At 36.1% G+C, this 15,318-nt stretch overlaps 3 protein-coding genes across 7 annotated transcripts; 2 read left to right on the forward strand and 1 right to left on the reverse strand.

The window, feature by feature from the left end:
* Nucleotides 1-2,031: 2,031 nt before the first annotated feature.
* Nucleotides 2,032-10,152, forward strand: LOC111013756 (OVARIAN TUMOR DOMAIN-containing deubiquitinating enzyme 12). 5 transcript variants are annotated; one of them, XM_088118839.1, is made up of 12 exons: nt 2,032-2,185; nt 2,590-3,009; nt 3,100-3,239; nt 3,815-3,888; nt 4,081-4,135; nt 4,224-4,298; nt 4,404-4,477; nt 4,574-4,622; nt 5,344-5,428; nt 5,987-6,043; nt 6,343-6,425; nt 10,031-10,152. In XM_088118839.1, exons 2-11 carry the CDS (start codon nt 2,688-2,690, stop codon nt 6,408-6,410), a joined length of 999 nt encoding a protein of 332 aa, XP_087974965.1. In that variant the 5' UTR covers nt 2,032-2,185; nt 2,590-2,687; the 3' UTR covers nt 6,411-6,425; nt 10,031-10,152. The 5 variants fall into 5 exon arrangements, with proteins under 5 accessions (XP_087974965.1, XP_087974968.1, XP_087974964.1 ...); XM_088118842.1 differs by lacking the exon at nt 10,031-10,152 and adding an exon at nt 7,196-7,392; XM_088118838.1 differs by lacking the exon at nt 10,031-10,152 and adding an exon at nt 6,722-6,946.
* Nucleotides 7,530-8,734, reverse strand: LOC111013755 (TCP family transcription factor). The gene has a single exon (XM_022288278.2). It carries the CDS (start codon nt 8,310-8,312, stop codon nt 7,698-7,700), a length of 615 nt encoding a protein of 204 aa, XP_022143970.1. The 5' UTR covers nt 8,313-8,734; the 3' UTR covers nt 7,530-7,697.
* SIGF (RNApolymerase sigma-subunit F) lies at nt 9,182-14,477 on the forward strand. Its single transcript, XM_088118834.1, has 9 exons — nt 9,182-9,512; nt 10,031-10,152; nt 10,582-10,706; nt 10,815-11,033; nt 11,130-11,376; nt 11,461-11,691; nt 12,618-12,758; nt 12,880-13,080; nt 13,895-14,477. Exons 1-9 carry the CDS (start codon nt 9,419-9,421, stop codon nt 14,180-14,182), a joined length of 1,668 nt encoding a protein of 555 aa, XP_087974960.1. The 5' UTR covers nt 9,182-9,418; the 3' UTR covers nt 14,183-14,477.
* The last annotated feature ends 841 nt before the right edge of the window (nt 14,478-15,318 follow it).

Below are 15,318 nucleotides of genomic sequence, written 5' to 3' on the forward strand. Positions count from 1 at the left end.
TCCCTCACTTAAATGAAATTGATAGATTTTTGACACCTCATTTTTGTTATCTATCAACATCAATTAATGAAGAGAGAGAAGGTCAATGAGACTTTGCTTGTTCTAGTTGTACAAGTATTTTTGCTTATTCTTACAAGCACACCCTATTGGAGAAAAAACTCCCAACACAAAAATGACTTGTGCCTTATATTGATTTCTGAAACAAAAAGGGAAGCAAAATGGCATAATCCCACATGCTAACTTATTTTTCACATTAAGATTGTCTTCTCCTAAGATTCTAATTTGAAGATTCAATTAACACCCATTGACCAACCATATAATATATAATGGTAAAAGTATGTCTGAGCAGCAAATTAGGAAACTTCGTTAATCTATGTTAGATTCTACCAAAGTTAGTAAATTTGTCTGAATTCGATGGTGTCAAAACGAACATAATTTAGTGGTAATTTGCATATGCTTCAAAAAAAAAAGGTTGTGAATTGAGAGTGGGGATTTCAACTCATAATTCCTTACTAGAAACATATGTCAATTAACACTTAGCTAATTTCACTTAACTTAAATAAATTTGTATAATTACCTTTTGAAAATATAGTTTTGATCAAAATTAATTTACTTTGGATTAATTGGGTATATAAGGTTGTCAAAAATTAAAATCAAATTATTCTTTTATGGATCACAAGTCACTAACCATCGCAATAAATAATCATTTAAAATGTCAGTTTGACTTTTAAAATAAGTTCTAATAATGGCAAAACTTTCACGAATAAATTGCTTCGTCATTGCCACGTCATAGTACCAAAACAATGGACTATGATGTAATTTAATGGCTAAATTTCAATGGACCTCTAATTCAAAATTTAACAAAATATCCAATGAACCTTGGTGCATGCCACACGTGCCAAAGCTAATCTCATTTTCATAGGTCACACGTGTGCAGCGTTGAAACAAATTCAAGCCCGTTTTATTGACTTTGTGGGGAGATTTAATCTATTTATTTGATGCAATACACAAATCTAATAATAATAAAATTTTAGTTGTTTTTCTTTTTCAAATATAAAGTCTTAGTTGTTTATTCATTGTAACACCGAGGCGTGTTAAAACAAAAACCAAATGATTAACAATCATTTAATCATGATTCATAATCATCATCTTCCCGCAATATAAACAAAATACCATGGTAGTAATCCATAACCTAAATATGCATACTACGTTCGAATTTAATGTCATCTAAAGAAAAAAATACAAAATTTTCTATTAATTATCTATTTTAAATAAATGTTGGTGTATGTTGTTGGGTAATATATGATCTTAACTTCTAAAAATATTAAAAATTAATATTGTCATAAAATAAAGTTGATGACATAATGTCACCATATATTATTGATAAAATGTAAGAAAGCCTATATTTTATCACTACTAGATACTACCGATAGTTTGTGAACTATCTCCAAGCCTTTGTCAAATTCAACTTGAGATCTCTTCTCTCGGTTTCTATTGTGCTTGAGTTGTGGCTATATTTTTCTATTTTTTAGTACTTGTACTTGTCTTTTGATAGGTAATACACGTGTTATTAATAAAATGAGTTCATTATCGATCACAAGTCACAAATTTATATGTAATAAGAAGACTTCAACAATATATTTGTAGTACAAGTCTTTCGTATTATTGCACATCATAATAGATCTAATTAGAATTGTTACCTATAACAATCAATGATCGTGATTTATTTTTAATGCAACACAATACATGTATAACTAATTCAAATAAAATATTAACCAACACAAATATAGTGATAACTGGTATATATTCTTTATCTCAAAATTGGAAGTTCAATCATTCATATATTGAAATTGTTGTACTAAAAAAAATTCAAATAAAATATTGAGAAAAAGAAAAAAAAGAGAAAAACTTAATAGGAGCAAAAATGTAATAAGTAAAAGAAATAGGCATAATTTGGGAGGAAAATGGTCTTTTCACAACGCATAAACCGCGCAGTAACTGTATATAAAGGTCACGAAATGCGCCTTTTTTACAAAATTTGTCGTTGTCATCTATTGCTTCCGTATGCTTCTTTAAATGTGCAGTCCTCTGCCTCTGAGACTTCCTTTCTTCCTCACACATTTCTTCGACAGGAAGCTTCACCCTTCAACCTCGTTGATCGCTCTCAGTTTCGATTGAACTTCAGGTGAGTGTTTCTGATTATTCTTAATGTCATTTTTTCTCTCTCTCATGTGAAACCGATTCGTTGATCCAATCTTCCGTTGACGAATGCTTTCGATTCTTTCATCGTTCTTATGTGTTTTGTCTTCACGTTTTTGCAGTTGCCTTCGTGTACTTGCTGTTGTTTATATGTTCTGTTGTTATTTCTTTGATTTAATTTAATCTTCTCTTGAAGCCTTGGATTCGTTTGCATGGTTTTTTCGATCGGCATCTGTAGATGTAAGTGTGTAATCACTTTATAAACCTTAGATGTATAGGAAGGTGTAGTTTGAAGGAAGTTTCGAACATCAACGAGTACTTTATGCGCTATTGATTATTGATCTTGTTTTCGTGCTTGTAATCATCGGCAGTTCGTTCTTTCTCTTGTAGATAAGAGCTTTCGGGGTAGGTATTTCTGCAAACTTGCCAAACAACCACTTCTCTGGGGGAGAAACTACCCCCTCCTTGAATAGTTGTGTTATGAGAAGATGGTCATGAACGATTATGATTCCGATGTCATTAGGTGGGGTCTTGGTTTTTTCAATGGGGATTCATCGTATAGTACCGAATACTTCTCTGACATGGCACAACATGATGTGAATTTTTATGAGCATTATTATGGGAACCATTGCAATAACGAGGTTAACAATGTGGAGAACGATGAGATTATTGCGCACACTCTTCAGGAGGAGTTTTCCCGATTAGAAATTGCAGAGGCCTCAGGCTATTCAAATGTAGAAGAAGAGCATTCCCGAGCATCTAATTTTGCACTTGATTGGAACAATCCCTCCTCAAGAAACTATGGTTCAGGTTCTCACTAATACGAGCCACTTTCTTCTTTCTCCGTATATGTGTGATATTGATCCTTACACGCGCCTATAAAATTTTAATAATCTGCAGAGAGTGATTCTGTTGAAGATGAAGTTGAAACTGGGGAGCTTTCTAGTTCATGTTCTAGTCCAGGTCATGACGAAAATTCCTATCCTTATGGGAATGGTGATCAAGTAGATTGGAGATTGGATCAAATGATTACGGCACCTGTGAGATTTTCTATAATTACATCTGTTTCTCCTATAGATTTATTGTGGAGATAATATTCAACCTTCTATGCTGGTAAATTTGTGCACGACATTTTATGAAGCATGCTTTTTCGCAGGGAATTCTTACTGCTGACATCTTGGAATTATCTATATCTTATTAGAATTAGGAATTGTTTTTCTCATGATAGGGAAATATTTTGTAATGATGTGCGTAGATTCTTTTTTTTTTTTTTGACAGCTGGAGGATTTTGAACTATCCTTGCATCATCCATGCATATGTTTTGTCAGTTTGGCACGGCCACTAGAATTTTAGGGTTTTACATTCTGTAGTTGATTTCTCTTGGAACCATTGACCTAGTCATGCCCGCCACAATCTATTCTCAACATGCTAATTTTTTGTTCTCACTGTTTATTTATTTGTTTGAAGAAACAAAGAATCTTTAGTAGCTATATGGTTTCAGAGGCTAATAACTAGTTCTTTCCAATTTATGTGCTTTATATACATATGTGGGACCCATGATTGTTCGTCTGGCTACTACAAAGTTGCCTTAAAAATTTTCTTGTGATTTGTGCAGCATGTTCCAAGAATTAATGGTGAGATTCCTTCGATTGATGAAGTAACTTCAGATCACCAAAGGTTGCTGGATAGGTAATATCTCAAAAGCTCTCTGTTGTCTGATGTGGTTGAATTTGTAGTCTATTGTTTATAGCCAGCTTGTGTTCGAGTTTCTTTAACTTTTTTTCAGCTTGCTATTTGATGGTCTTTTAGAATATGATTGTTGTTTGACATTGAATTTTGGGTTTTAATTGTCATGACCGTCCTCTGTCTTCTCAATCTTAGGTTGAAAGTATATGATTTTGTCGAACGAAAGGTTAAAGGAGATGGTAATTGTCAGGTCAGTTGTTTCTCAGGCATGTGATTCTGGTCACAATTGAACAGTTTGGATTGAACATGACATACTCATATTAGTTTCCAATTCTCAGTTCCGTGCTTTGTCAGATCAACTATTTGGAACATCTAAACGCCACAGGTTGGTGAGACAAAGTGTTGTGAATCAGGTTTGTCATTGTTGCTTATAGCTTTATGCTTGTAGTTATTCTTCAGGTATACTGGATTATAACCTATTTATCATGGATTTCTCTCTCCCCTTTTTTTTCCACCAGCTCAAGTCGCATCGGGAGATTTATGAGGGATATGTTCCCATGGGATATGATGATTATTTGGAAAAGATGATCATGTATCACTTGAACTTCTATTTATTTCATTCTTTTCAGCCCCATACTCTAGTTCTGTTTGGATAATTCTTGTTACACTTCATTTGAAATGTTTCTAGGAGCGGCGAGTGGGGTGATCACGTGACACTACAGGCAGCTGCCGATTGGGTATGGTCATTGCAAGAAATTGTCTCCGGCTTCTAAGTGTTTTCTTTAGATAGTGTTGAAAGTTTAAAATGTGATTGTTGTTCTTTCATGAAGTTTATCCAAATCAACCATCATGGTGTGACCTAGTGATCAATAAGGGCCAATATAAATAGCAAAGGGCTTAGAGAGAATGAGTTCGAATCATGGTAGCCACCTATCTAGATTTACTTTGGCAACCAAATGTAGTAGGGTCAAACGGTCCCGTGAGATTAGTCGAAATGTGCGCAAGCTGGCCCTGACACTCACGGGTATTAAAAAAAAAAGAACGTTACCCAAATCTTTAAATAATTTTCTACTATGTTAATCTTTAGAATGACTAAAAAAAAGGAAGTAAACTCGTGTAAGAGATTTGAAAGTTGTAGGTTCGACCATTTTTGCGTATTTTTACCTATCTGGATTATACTTTTTACTGTGTTAGATGTTCCATTGTGTCAATGGGCGTCGGAACAATGTCTACCTGTGCTGCCATTTACTTGAATGAAGTTGCTAGATTGATATGAAATTTAAAAAAAAAATCCATATCCTAATTATATCAAATAATAACCTTGATAACTCCTTCCCCGATCACCAATCCCCTGACTATGTTCCTCCCCCACGTCCTCCTCCCTCTTTTCTGCTTTATTGTCTTTAGAAATTTGTCATTTATGAATCTAAATGTGTCAATGACTGTTTTATGTTGCAGTATGGCGTTAAAATATTTGTTATGACTTCTTTCAAGGAAAACTGTTGTATAGAGATTCTCCCTAGTTTCCAGAAGAAAAAACAAGGTAAATTCTTAACTCAATACTTTTGTATCAACTTGAGTAACTTTTCTGGTTCCTTTACCTGGTTATGGGCCTGTAATTGACCCAATATTTTGCTGTTTTACTTGGAAAATGGCCATATTTAGTGCATTGCAACTTTTTTTTTTTTTTTCTAAAATTGCTTTTAACCTCTCACCAGCAGCACTTTACTTTCTCATTTTTTTCTCCTATTAATTGAGTAAATTTAACTGGAAGAACTAAGAAGATGGTCTGCGAAAGTTTATTCAACTGTGCTGTTCTTTCCCGTCCGCAGAATTCATGCCCTGTTTTCCATTTCTTTTTTGTCTCATTTGTTGTATCCGGGGTGCTGTCAGACCATTATATCTTTCCAACAAAACAAAACCCATCTCTTTCGTACAAAGGAGGCAATTCCAATATTCACCTTATTGACTTCCCTCATTTTGTAATCCACCATTCTTTATTATTTTTTTTTATTAATCAATAGAACGTTGAACCAATAATACATGTATGTAATTTCGTTTCCAGAGAGCTTCACTTTTTACTCCTTTGTGCAATATGCAGTAATTTTTCTAAGCTTTTGGGCAGAGGTGCATTACAACTCAATCTATCCTCAAGGAGGTAACTATTTTACTCTTCTATCCCTGGTGAACTTGAAGCTGTCTTATATCATAACTTACAAATTCTCACTCACGTTTTTTAGTCAGAAAAGTAACATATAGAAGGTTCATTTTTTTTTTTATCTGCACTAAGATCCGAACAATTCGCTTGATTGAGCATGAATATTGATTCTGTAGTTTTAACTCTCCAATTTTAATGGTCCAGTCTTCACTTTTGATGTCTTTGACGTTTTGTGCTTGGGAACACTAGCTGCTAACTATTTATGTCAAAACTCCATATTCATTTAGATGTTTCCTCAGTTGCAGATGAGCAATCAAACGATTCTAGAAAGAGGAGGAAATGGTGGATTTTCGGGAATAAGCATTAAGACTCCAGACAACAGGTGCAATAAGTCTTAACCTCTCCTGCATCTTCCCTTTGAGACTCGTGGTCTTATTTAAATTCTGAGAAGACTTCTCGTGCCCCCCTTTATTTTTATTTTTATTTTTTCTCTTTTTTATCAATAACCCCATCTGCAATTTATTGCACGAGTTAAAATTTGGGGGAGGACTCGGGAGAATTCATATTGACTTCAATGACTAGACTCGAATTTTTCAATTTGTTACCAGATAAACTCGCTCTGTACTGCTCTGGATCATACTTACAATATTACATTAAGTAAATGAATAAAATTTGCAGGATTCTAGCACCGGATTGACCTCTTGCTTCATGCTTCGTGTGAAATGAATGCAATAAACATGGATTTTAGTTCATGCGCAGCCGTTTAGAAGTTCTATAGAATGTAAAATTCTTGCATCTTATTTCCATGCATTTCTACGGAAAAACTATTTGTAATGACCACATTTTGTCTGCCATTTCAACAACCTACCTTTAGATCTGTTCTTGAAAAAGCATTTTATAGTCTCTCGTGTTGGCCATTCTGAATGATTTCTCCATTTCTACAAATCTTTAAGCTTTCCTGCTCTTCTAAAGAAATGCAAATTTTGCCTATTCTGCAACAATCAGAATACCCTGTGTTCCACCATCTCCTAGATATTGTCTTCCATTTTCTTTTGTTCATACTGAGAATTAAAAGTGCAGAATGGGTCATTTTGATTTTTCATTTGAGCTCCAATACTTTCTTCACTAGCATAGTTCTGTTTCTCTTTGTAGACCAAAGCCAACAGAGGATTGGAACAGGGGAGGCATTCCCCAAATACAGATGATATTTTGACAGAAAATATTTGAGTATTTGAAACCTCTCCTCATCCTGATCTGAAAGATTCTTTCTTTTGTAGACTTTTAATTATTTAAGTTGACAAAAGAAATAGTCAAAATATTTAATTTCCAATACTAGGAATGTTTGAGAACTGTCCCCATTTCATGCCCCCACTGAAAATGAAAATATAATGCTTTGATGCTAAGAAGAAGACCATATCGGCAATGGTGGGTCCATTCAATCAGTTTAGCCAGAGAAGATCTTTTAAATTAAAAAAAAAAAATCGAATTTCCATAGCAGTAGAAAATTATACTGTTTCTTCTTCCTTTATAAATTCCAGCCAAAACCACAACCAGAGCGAGAGGAAGGAGAAAGGAGAAGAGCTGATTAAAGGGTAAATTTCATACTGCAATTTAAACTGCTATCTGTGTCTATTTGATTGATCATCTCAGTTTACTATTGGTCTCTGAAGACCTCCTCTTCCTGCCTCTCCTCTGCCTCGTCCGCCGTCGACGGCTGCAATAGCAGCGCCGTAAACGGCATGTGGCGGTAATCATTGCCGGCGGCAGCGTACTCCATCCCGAGCGGCTGGCATAAATCCAGGCGGCAGCTCGGCGGCGGTTGGGGCATCACGAACATCCCCTGCCCACCGCCCACCGGCACCGGCTGAACCCTACAAGAAACAGACGGAGCGGACGACGCGATAGCCTGGGAGGCGGTGGAGATCGGAGCAGCCGGAACAGTGCCGGTACCAGTGGCGGCAATGATCGAGGGCTCGGCCTGACGGAGAAGCCACTCTATGGTCTCTCCGTCGGAACGATGGCCAAGCTCGCGCGTCAACTGAAAGATGCGGGCGGCGCACAGAGCCGGCATCCGGACGCGCCGCCCTCTGCCGTTGACCTTCGTGTGGCGGTCCCTCGAGGATGACGACAGAGCAGTGGCGGAGGTGGATTTGCGAGGGAGTACGAGTTGCGCCGTCGTGTTGGCCCGTGCCGAGTCGGCGGCGGCGGGCTGAGAAGAATGGGGATCGGAGGGAGAAGGAAATTTGTGGAGAACGATCTCCGATCCCATAGTTTTTATACTGTGATTTTTGATTTTGAGAAGAGGAAGAAAATTAGGGTTTTAGGGTTTGAGAGTGGAGGTGGTGATGGTGAATGAGAAGAAGAGAGGGAAGCGATGAGAATAAAAACACTCCCTCTCGGCTCTCCCACTGCACGGAGTCGGAGAGTGGATGCATGGTTCAGTTCTCATGTGGGGTCCACTTAATGTTTGGGCCCTACTGTGCTTCCAACGAGTGGGCCCGGTTCGTTGATCCCATTTTCTTTTTAATATAAATATATATATTTATTTATTTCAAGAATAAGCTCAAATTCCTCCTCTGGAATTCTATCTTTGTAAATTCTTTTTAAATGTTTTTGTCATCACTCAAAATTGACGACTTACTCTTTGAGTTTAAGAAAAATATCAGCGTTAAGTTAAGTTGTAAAGTTTGGAGAGATTTAATTAAATCATAATAGCTTTTAAAGTTGGTAATGTGTTTAGTTCAAACTTCATTTCAAATTATCAATTTGGGCATAGGTCGACTAATTCGTGAGATCGAATGTCCAACCCTCATATGATGTATTAGTGAAAAAAAAAAGCTTAATTTCAAATTGGTTCTTATACTTTTAAAGATTTGAACTTATGACTCTTAAAATCAGTTGAATTATACTCGGAACGATGAAAAGCAACATGAAAAGGAAGGTTTATTTGGGAGAGTTTGGAATTCCAGAAGGAAAAATTTATATGGGCCTGGATGTGAAAACTGGCAGTTGAAAAGGGCCTAATATCATTCCGTCAACTAACCCAACAAGTAAAGAATCCATTCCTCAATCTCAATGATTTCTCATTTTCTTGGAACGAAAAGAGAGAAATCTGAAGCAGAGACAGTATATAACAGAAACCTGATCCATTTGAAAGAATCCAGTCTCCATTTTGAGGTGTGAATTACTCTGTGAAACCACTGAACGAACCTCTCTTTCTTCTTTATCCATAAACCCACCCATCACATTTCTCTCTAAATTTCTCTGAAGAAATCCCCAGAAAAATGAGAACCCAGATGTTTTCAGAGCCTCAACAGTGAGATAATTCCCAGTCTACAGTTCTAAGACACCTCCTCCATGTGAGAGAGATTACGTATGGAGGCTGGACTCAACTTGCTCTCTATTTCCAGATGCCACCCGAGAAGTTTCCTTCATCCTTCTTCTTCTTCCTCATCCTCCTCTTCTTCAGGTAGTATTCGCAGCTTCATATTTTGCTCATTTCTGTGCTTTGTGTGGGATTTTCTTGTTGCATTTAGCTCAAATTTGAAACTGGGAGCGTTTCCTTTAAAACATTTGGAGTTGGGTTTGCCTTCATTTGCATTTTGTAACGCTTAAAATGGCAATTTCTTGTTCAATTTGTGTAAACATTATTTGATTGATTTTTCTGAGTCGAGTGGTGCCCCCAGTAGCAATTTGGAGAAAGCGTTATGTGGGATTTTAGAATCAGTTTGTCAGAAATGAGGCCTCATTGTGCTTGGCTTCCTAGAAGCTGCTTTTAACCGTTTTTAACTTTTTTGAGTATGCAACCAAACACCATGAAATATTTGAGATATATTTCTGATTCACTAAAAGCTTGGAAAGTCATACCGAACTCTATGCTCATCTCTTTTGTCATTTAGTTTTTCTAAATGATCTTTTTACACATACATACATGTGTATAGAAATGCCACATCTATTCAGGTACATGTATGTTTTGAAATCTTGCAGTTTATATGCTTCATGACCAAGCGACTCCGGCTCGATACTTTTCAACCTCATTTATTCCACAAGAGCAGCACCATGAGTGTAGACCTCAATCACAAATACTTAAGGATGATAAAACATCCCAGGTTAGAATTCTCTTTACTTCTGCATTTAAATTAGATCATTGTATTATAATCTCCCAAAAACACAGTATTGTATATAAAACTATACTAGTGTTTTGTGGCTTTCTACTTATATACAATTTTCTCTCTGTGTATCGACAATGGTAGAGAATTGTTGCATGTTTTTTTTAGGATATATACTCTTTTATTGGTCTGAGAGTGCTGTTGCGATCTCTGTTAAAATGTGTAATGTCTTAAGTTCACTGAGCATTCTCTGACCAACAGTCCCTGTGTCTGTACCGATGTGCGGATCATGTTTTGCCAGTTTCCACTTTTACACACATGCTCTGTCTCTCTCTCTCAAACACACACACACAAAAGTATGCATATTTAAGTATTTATATGTATCTTCGGGAATTCTAATTTATGGTTCATTTGATGCCCTTTGTGAAGATGACTCTAGATAGGAGGCTGATCGAGAGGAGTGTTTCAATTGATGAAGGGAGCCGAATTGGGCACGATCATCTAGTCTGGGAACTAAAGCATCAGGCGGCTGAGTGGCCTGGTTTATTATCCTCGTAAGATCAACTAAACTTCCTTCTCCTGACCACTTTTATCAATATATAGATGGAAATTCGCATCGATAATGTATCCTTTGATATTGAGTAAACACAATTATTTTGCAGATGGCCATCCTTACAAATGGGGGAATATAAGATCTCGTCAGTGGAAAAGCAACCTAATAACACCAGTAGGAGGGAGATTCTTGTTGAAGATGAACCAGAGGACGTCATTGCTCTTGCCAAGAAAGCTTTGTCAGCCTCAAAACAAGCAGCATCATTAGTCGAAGAGTCTGAATTAGTTGGAACTAACATTGATTCTTCTTCTTCTTCTTCTTCTGAGGAGTAAGTTATATTTTTGTAATCTTATGTGAAATTCATGATAACCACATTTGGTATAATAGTTTTATAATCTTTCTCATATTGGGATTCATTGGATAGTTCTCTAAGGAAGGAGGGTATAGCTGTAAAGTCAACAAGGCTGCAAGATAGACGATCTAAGAGAAGAAGGGTGCCAAAACATGTAACAACAATTCACGAGACTTATAATTTGAGGGGAAAAGATACACGGCGAAAAACAAATGAAAATTTTGATCCTAACGATCCTCTACGATTGTTTTTATGGGGTCCTGAAACAAAGAAGCTTCTAACAGTTCAAGAAGAGTCTGAGTTGATTGTCCAAATCCAGGTACACATGTGAAGGCTATCTGTTTTTCGTTTTTTGTATGTCTTCTATTCATTAGGATTGATATTCATGCTTTACTTTAAACAGGATTTAATGATATTAGAGAACGTGAAAGCTAGACTTCAATCTCAGTTTGGGCGTGAACCAACTTTGGTCGAGTGGGCTGAAGCCATTGGGATTACTTGCCAACACTTACAGTCACAGCTTCACTGCTTTCGGGTCAGTCGTGAAAAGCTGATTAATGCAAATTTGCGAATGGTAGTTCACATCGCCAAAAAATATCAGGGCCGTGGTCTTAGCCTTCACGACTTATTGCAGGTTATGCCCTAACTATGAGGGGTGCATCTATGGTGCAAAGCCCTTACTCTCTCCCTTTCCATTTGGTAGACGAGTTCAATTGTCAAAATTTGTAGGCGGGCATGCTGAGCAGAGTGCTAGACATGTATTTCTCGAACCTTCTGCTCGAGGCACTGTGCTTAAAGTTGAAGATTTTATTGTTTGTTTGTTTGTTCTAAAATCTCTCTTTTTTCATACATTTGTCTGTCTATCTATCTTATTCTTAAGTATATACCTTTGCATAATTGTTCCCCCTATTTTAAATGATATACCCAAATTATATCTTGAAAACAAATATAAGATTTGAAAAATTAGGAATTGAATACGGTGATCTACATGATACATGGTCTAAATTATAATCATGAACCTTTTATGTGGAGCTTCATTCATGTGGGATGTAACCCAAACTTGAGTTTCATGCACATTTTCACTACTAGTTCTGTTGTACACACACATCCTCCTCTACATTATCACACACAGCACTCTCAACAATCTTGCTGGTAGAACTATTCCTTCTCATGTATAGCCGAGGGCATTATGTGAAGTCCTGCTCTGCACATGAATTATACAAATGACTCAAAATTAAATGATTTGAATTGAGGGACTGATTCAAGGTTCAAGATTTTATTAGAGTATTATTTTGGAAATATTGGGAATGTTATTAGGATTTTAATAGTGGCATAATTGTAATAGGAGATAGCCTTCTATAAAGGCTGTTAATGTTGTAATTTTCCTTTGATATTACAATATAATTTTGGTGTTGTTTTCTCATAATCAGGATCCTAATAAATTCTTATTAAATATTTTTGTTTACTATTTGGAACGGATTCCCCTACCTAATATGCTGAGAAATGAGAATATGCTACTAATATTTCATGTTTCATATCTGATATCTGATATTGTCTTAGGAAGGAAGCTTGGGACTTATGAAGAGTGTCGAAAAATTCAAACCACAAGCTGGTTGCCGCTTTGCCACGTATGCTTATTGGTGGATAAGGCAATCAATCAGGAAGGCCATATTCGAACACTCTAGAACTATTCGTTTACCGGTAATGACAAATTTTTAGTCTTTATGTTTATTCTTGAAGAAATATGAAATTTCACTATTCAGTCAATATATATTTTTTTAGATGGAAACTGAGTATAGCGAAATCACATTAATATTTGCAGGAGAATGTATATGGCCTCCTGGGCAAGGTAACAGAGGCAAAGAATTTTTTTGTCCGAGAAGGGAATTATAAACCATCTAAAGAAGAATTAGCTGCACATGTTGGAATCACAGTTGAGAGATTGGATAAGTTGCTTTTTATGTCCAGAATTCCGCGTTCTTTGCAGCAACCCGTATGGGCTGACCAAGATACCACTTTTCAGGTAGCTTTCACTTCTCTCCCGGATGAAGTTAGAAATTTTTGTAAGGAGCGACAATTTTACATTTTAACTTTTCTATATAATTTTTTCAATTTTTAAAATTTAGGGGCAAGAAAATGTTAAAAATCAGGAAAGAAGGGGGGCGCGCTAGCGCACCCTTGCTCTAGTAAACCTTTCCAGCCAAGCCCCTTCATTATTATTAGGTTGAATCTCATTTAGATATATTTTTTTTAATTTAAGACAAACTTGCCCTCTGTTTCCTTCCATCCTTCTTGTCTCCACTCTTGCTTCTCTTGACATTTAACCAATAAAGTAGGACATAAAATTGAACAAAGACAGGGTATATGACTATTAAATACATACTCTTGCAAATCTAGTTCTACTTTGTTGGAAATTTGGCTCAGAGGAAAGCCACATTTATTGCACCATGCAGATTTTCTAATAATAGTTGAGATGCCAATGACTTTCACTTAATAGGAAAGCTGTTTTAAATGTGAAAGAGGAAAATTATGTCAGGACTAAAGACCAAAGTGACATGTTTCCCCATGTTTGGAGATCCATTTGGTTTTTAGTTCTATCATTTGTCTGTTGTCCAAAAGTTTCTATTAGTTTGTCACTGGATAATGATTATGAGTTGTTGATGTCATTTGAAGATATATTATGGAACTAGTTGCTACAATTTAATAATGAAACCACAGATAGATCATAGGTACATAGAATTGTTTTGTCGGTCGTTTAATGTATAATATATTCATCCAAACATCCTGCTAACAAGCTACCTACCATAATCTGAGAATGACTCTAAATCAAATTACAGGAAATAACTGCAGATTCTGAAGTCGACACCCCAGATGTCAGTGTGGAAAGGGAGCTGATGAGAAGGCACATTCGGAATCTCCTTAGCATTCTCAGTCCAAAAGAGAGGCGGATAATTAGACTACGATATGGCATCGAAGATGGTAAAGAAAAGACACTGTTGGAAATTGGCAACATGTTTGGTTTGTCCAAGGAGAGGGTGCGGCAGCTTGAAAACCGAGCTTTGTACAAGCTCAAACGATGCTGCAACAGCCAAGGACTTGGTGCATACGCTGATTTACTGACTTGAAATCACATGGTCAATACAATTTGCTGTAAATGCATCAGCTGGTTTGAACATTTCATCTTCCAAACGACAATATCAGAAGCTGTGGGGTTTGAAAATTTTGAAGAAGCTATTCTATCTGTCAAGAATTATTCAGGATACAAATCAGTCACAAACAGCCTTTTCAATACTTTTCAAGTCAACAGCTATGTATATCAGTATATGAAGGTCTTTTATATTCTTTCTTTAGGTGCAGCATCTTCAAGATGTTGAGCAATTGATACTGATAATAAAATGCTGACATCTCCATTGTATCTAATTTAAATCCATTTCAGAGATGAAATTCAATGAAAGTAGAGAGAAACAACTTTTTTTTTTCCAACAACAGTACAGTACCGACCAGGAAATCCTCCTCGAATGGGGTTCTGATTTGGAGCGAGTATGAAGAAACTAACAATACTTCTTTATCTTGACAATTGAGGAGAATGATAATTGCAAAAGAAACACAAGGTTTATGGAATGCAAATCAATCTTGTTCTTCCTCCCTCTTGCTGTGGCTCACTTTGAACTTTGAACTTTGAAGAATGAAGGTGGTAGCAGAGAAATTAGTGGGAACTGGAAAGTGTTGGTTAAAAGAGAGAGATTTTATAAATATCATAAATAAAAGAGGGATGGAATAAAAATTCTAGTGTCATAATAAATAATAAAATCTTTTAATGGAAAACTAAGTTGGGAGAAATGATTGTGTGGATAGTGAAAGATGGAGACCCATCATTCAAAAAGGCTTTCCTAAGACCAACAAGACCAACTCATGCTGGCTTAGCACATGGCAGGTCCCATTTTTACAGAATCTCCAACTTTCCTGCTTGCCTTAATATATTTTATATAATAATAATAATTAATTATTATTATTATTTTTTTTAATAGTTGAGAGTCGGAGCTTTGCTTCCTTATCAATAGGGCACTCATAAGTCATGCCCATCCAAAATCTAGACCCAAAAGATATAAAAGAATTTTGGTATGGAGCTCAAAGGTTTCGAACTTGAGATTTCTAAATCTATTAATATATATATATATTATATTATATTATATTATATTATATGTTTCACCCTCAACTTCAGCTTCACCTACTTCATCCCATTTTCTTCATTATTATAATG

The sequence above is a fragment of the Momordica charantia genome (genome assembly GCF_013281855.1).
Source record: "Momordica charantia cultivar OHB3-1 chromosome 1 unlocalized genomic scaffold, Mcharantia_2.0 BLBB01000001.1, whole genome shotgun sequence".
NCBI classification, from domain to species: Eukaryota; Viridiplantae; Streptophyta; class Magnoliopsida; order Cucurbitales; family Cucurbitaceae; genus Momordica; species Momordica charantia.

Excerpts from the sequence above, each read along its gene's own strand:
- LOC111013756 (XM_088118839.1), top strand. The coding sequence starts at position 2,688 with ATGGTCATGAACGATTATGATTCCGATGTCATTAGGTGGGGTCTTGGT. Across the intron at positions 3,010-3,099 it reads CTCAAGAAACTATGGTTCAG|AGAGTGATTCTGTTGAAGAT; the intron begins GTTCTCACTAAT and ends AATAATCTGCAG. Across the intron at positions 4,478-4,573 it reads TATTTGGAAAAGATGATCAT|GAGCGGCGAGTGGGGTGATC; the intron begins GTATCACTTGAA and ends AAATGTTTCTAG.
- LOC111013755 (XM_022288278.2), bottom strand. The coding sequence starts at position 8,312 with ATGGGATCGGAGATCGTTCTCCACAAATTTCCTTCTCCCTCCGATCCC.
- SIGF (XM_088118834.1), top strand. The coding sequence starts at position 9,419 with ATGGAGGCTGGACTCAACTTGCTCTCTATTTCCAGATGCCACCCGAGA. Across the intron at positions 10,153-10,581 it reads AGGATGATAAAACATCCCAG|ATGACTCTAGATAGGAGGCT; the intron begins GTTAGAATTCTC and ends CCCTTTGTGAAG. Across the intron at positions 10,707-10,814 it reads TGGCCTGGTTTATTATCCTC|ATGGCCATCCTTACAAATGG; the intron begins GTAAGATCAACT and ends ATTATTTTGCAG.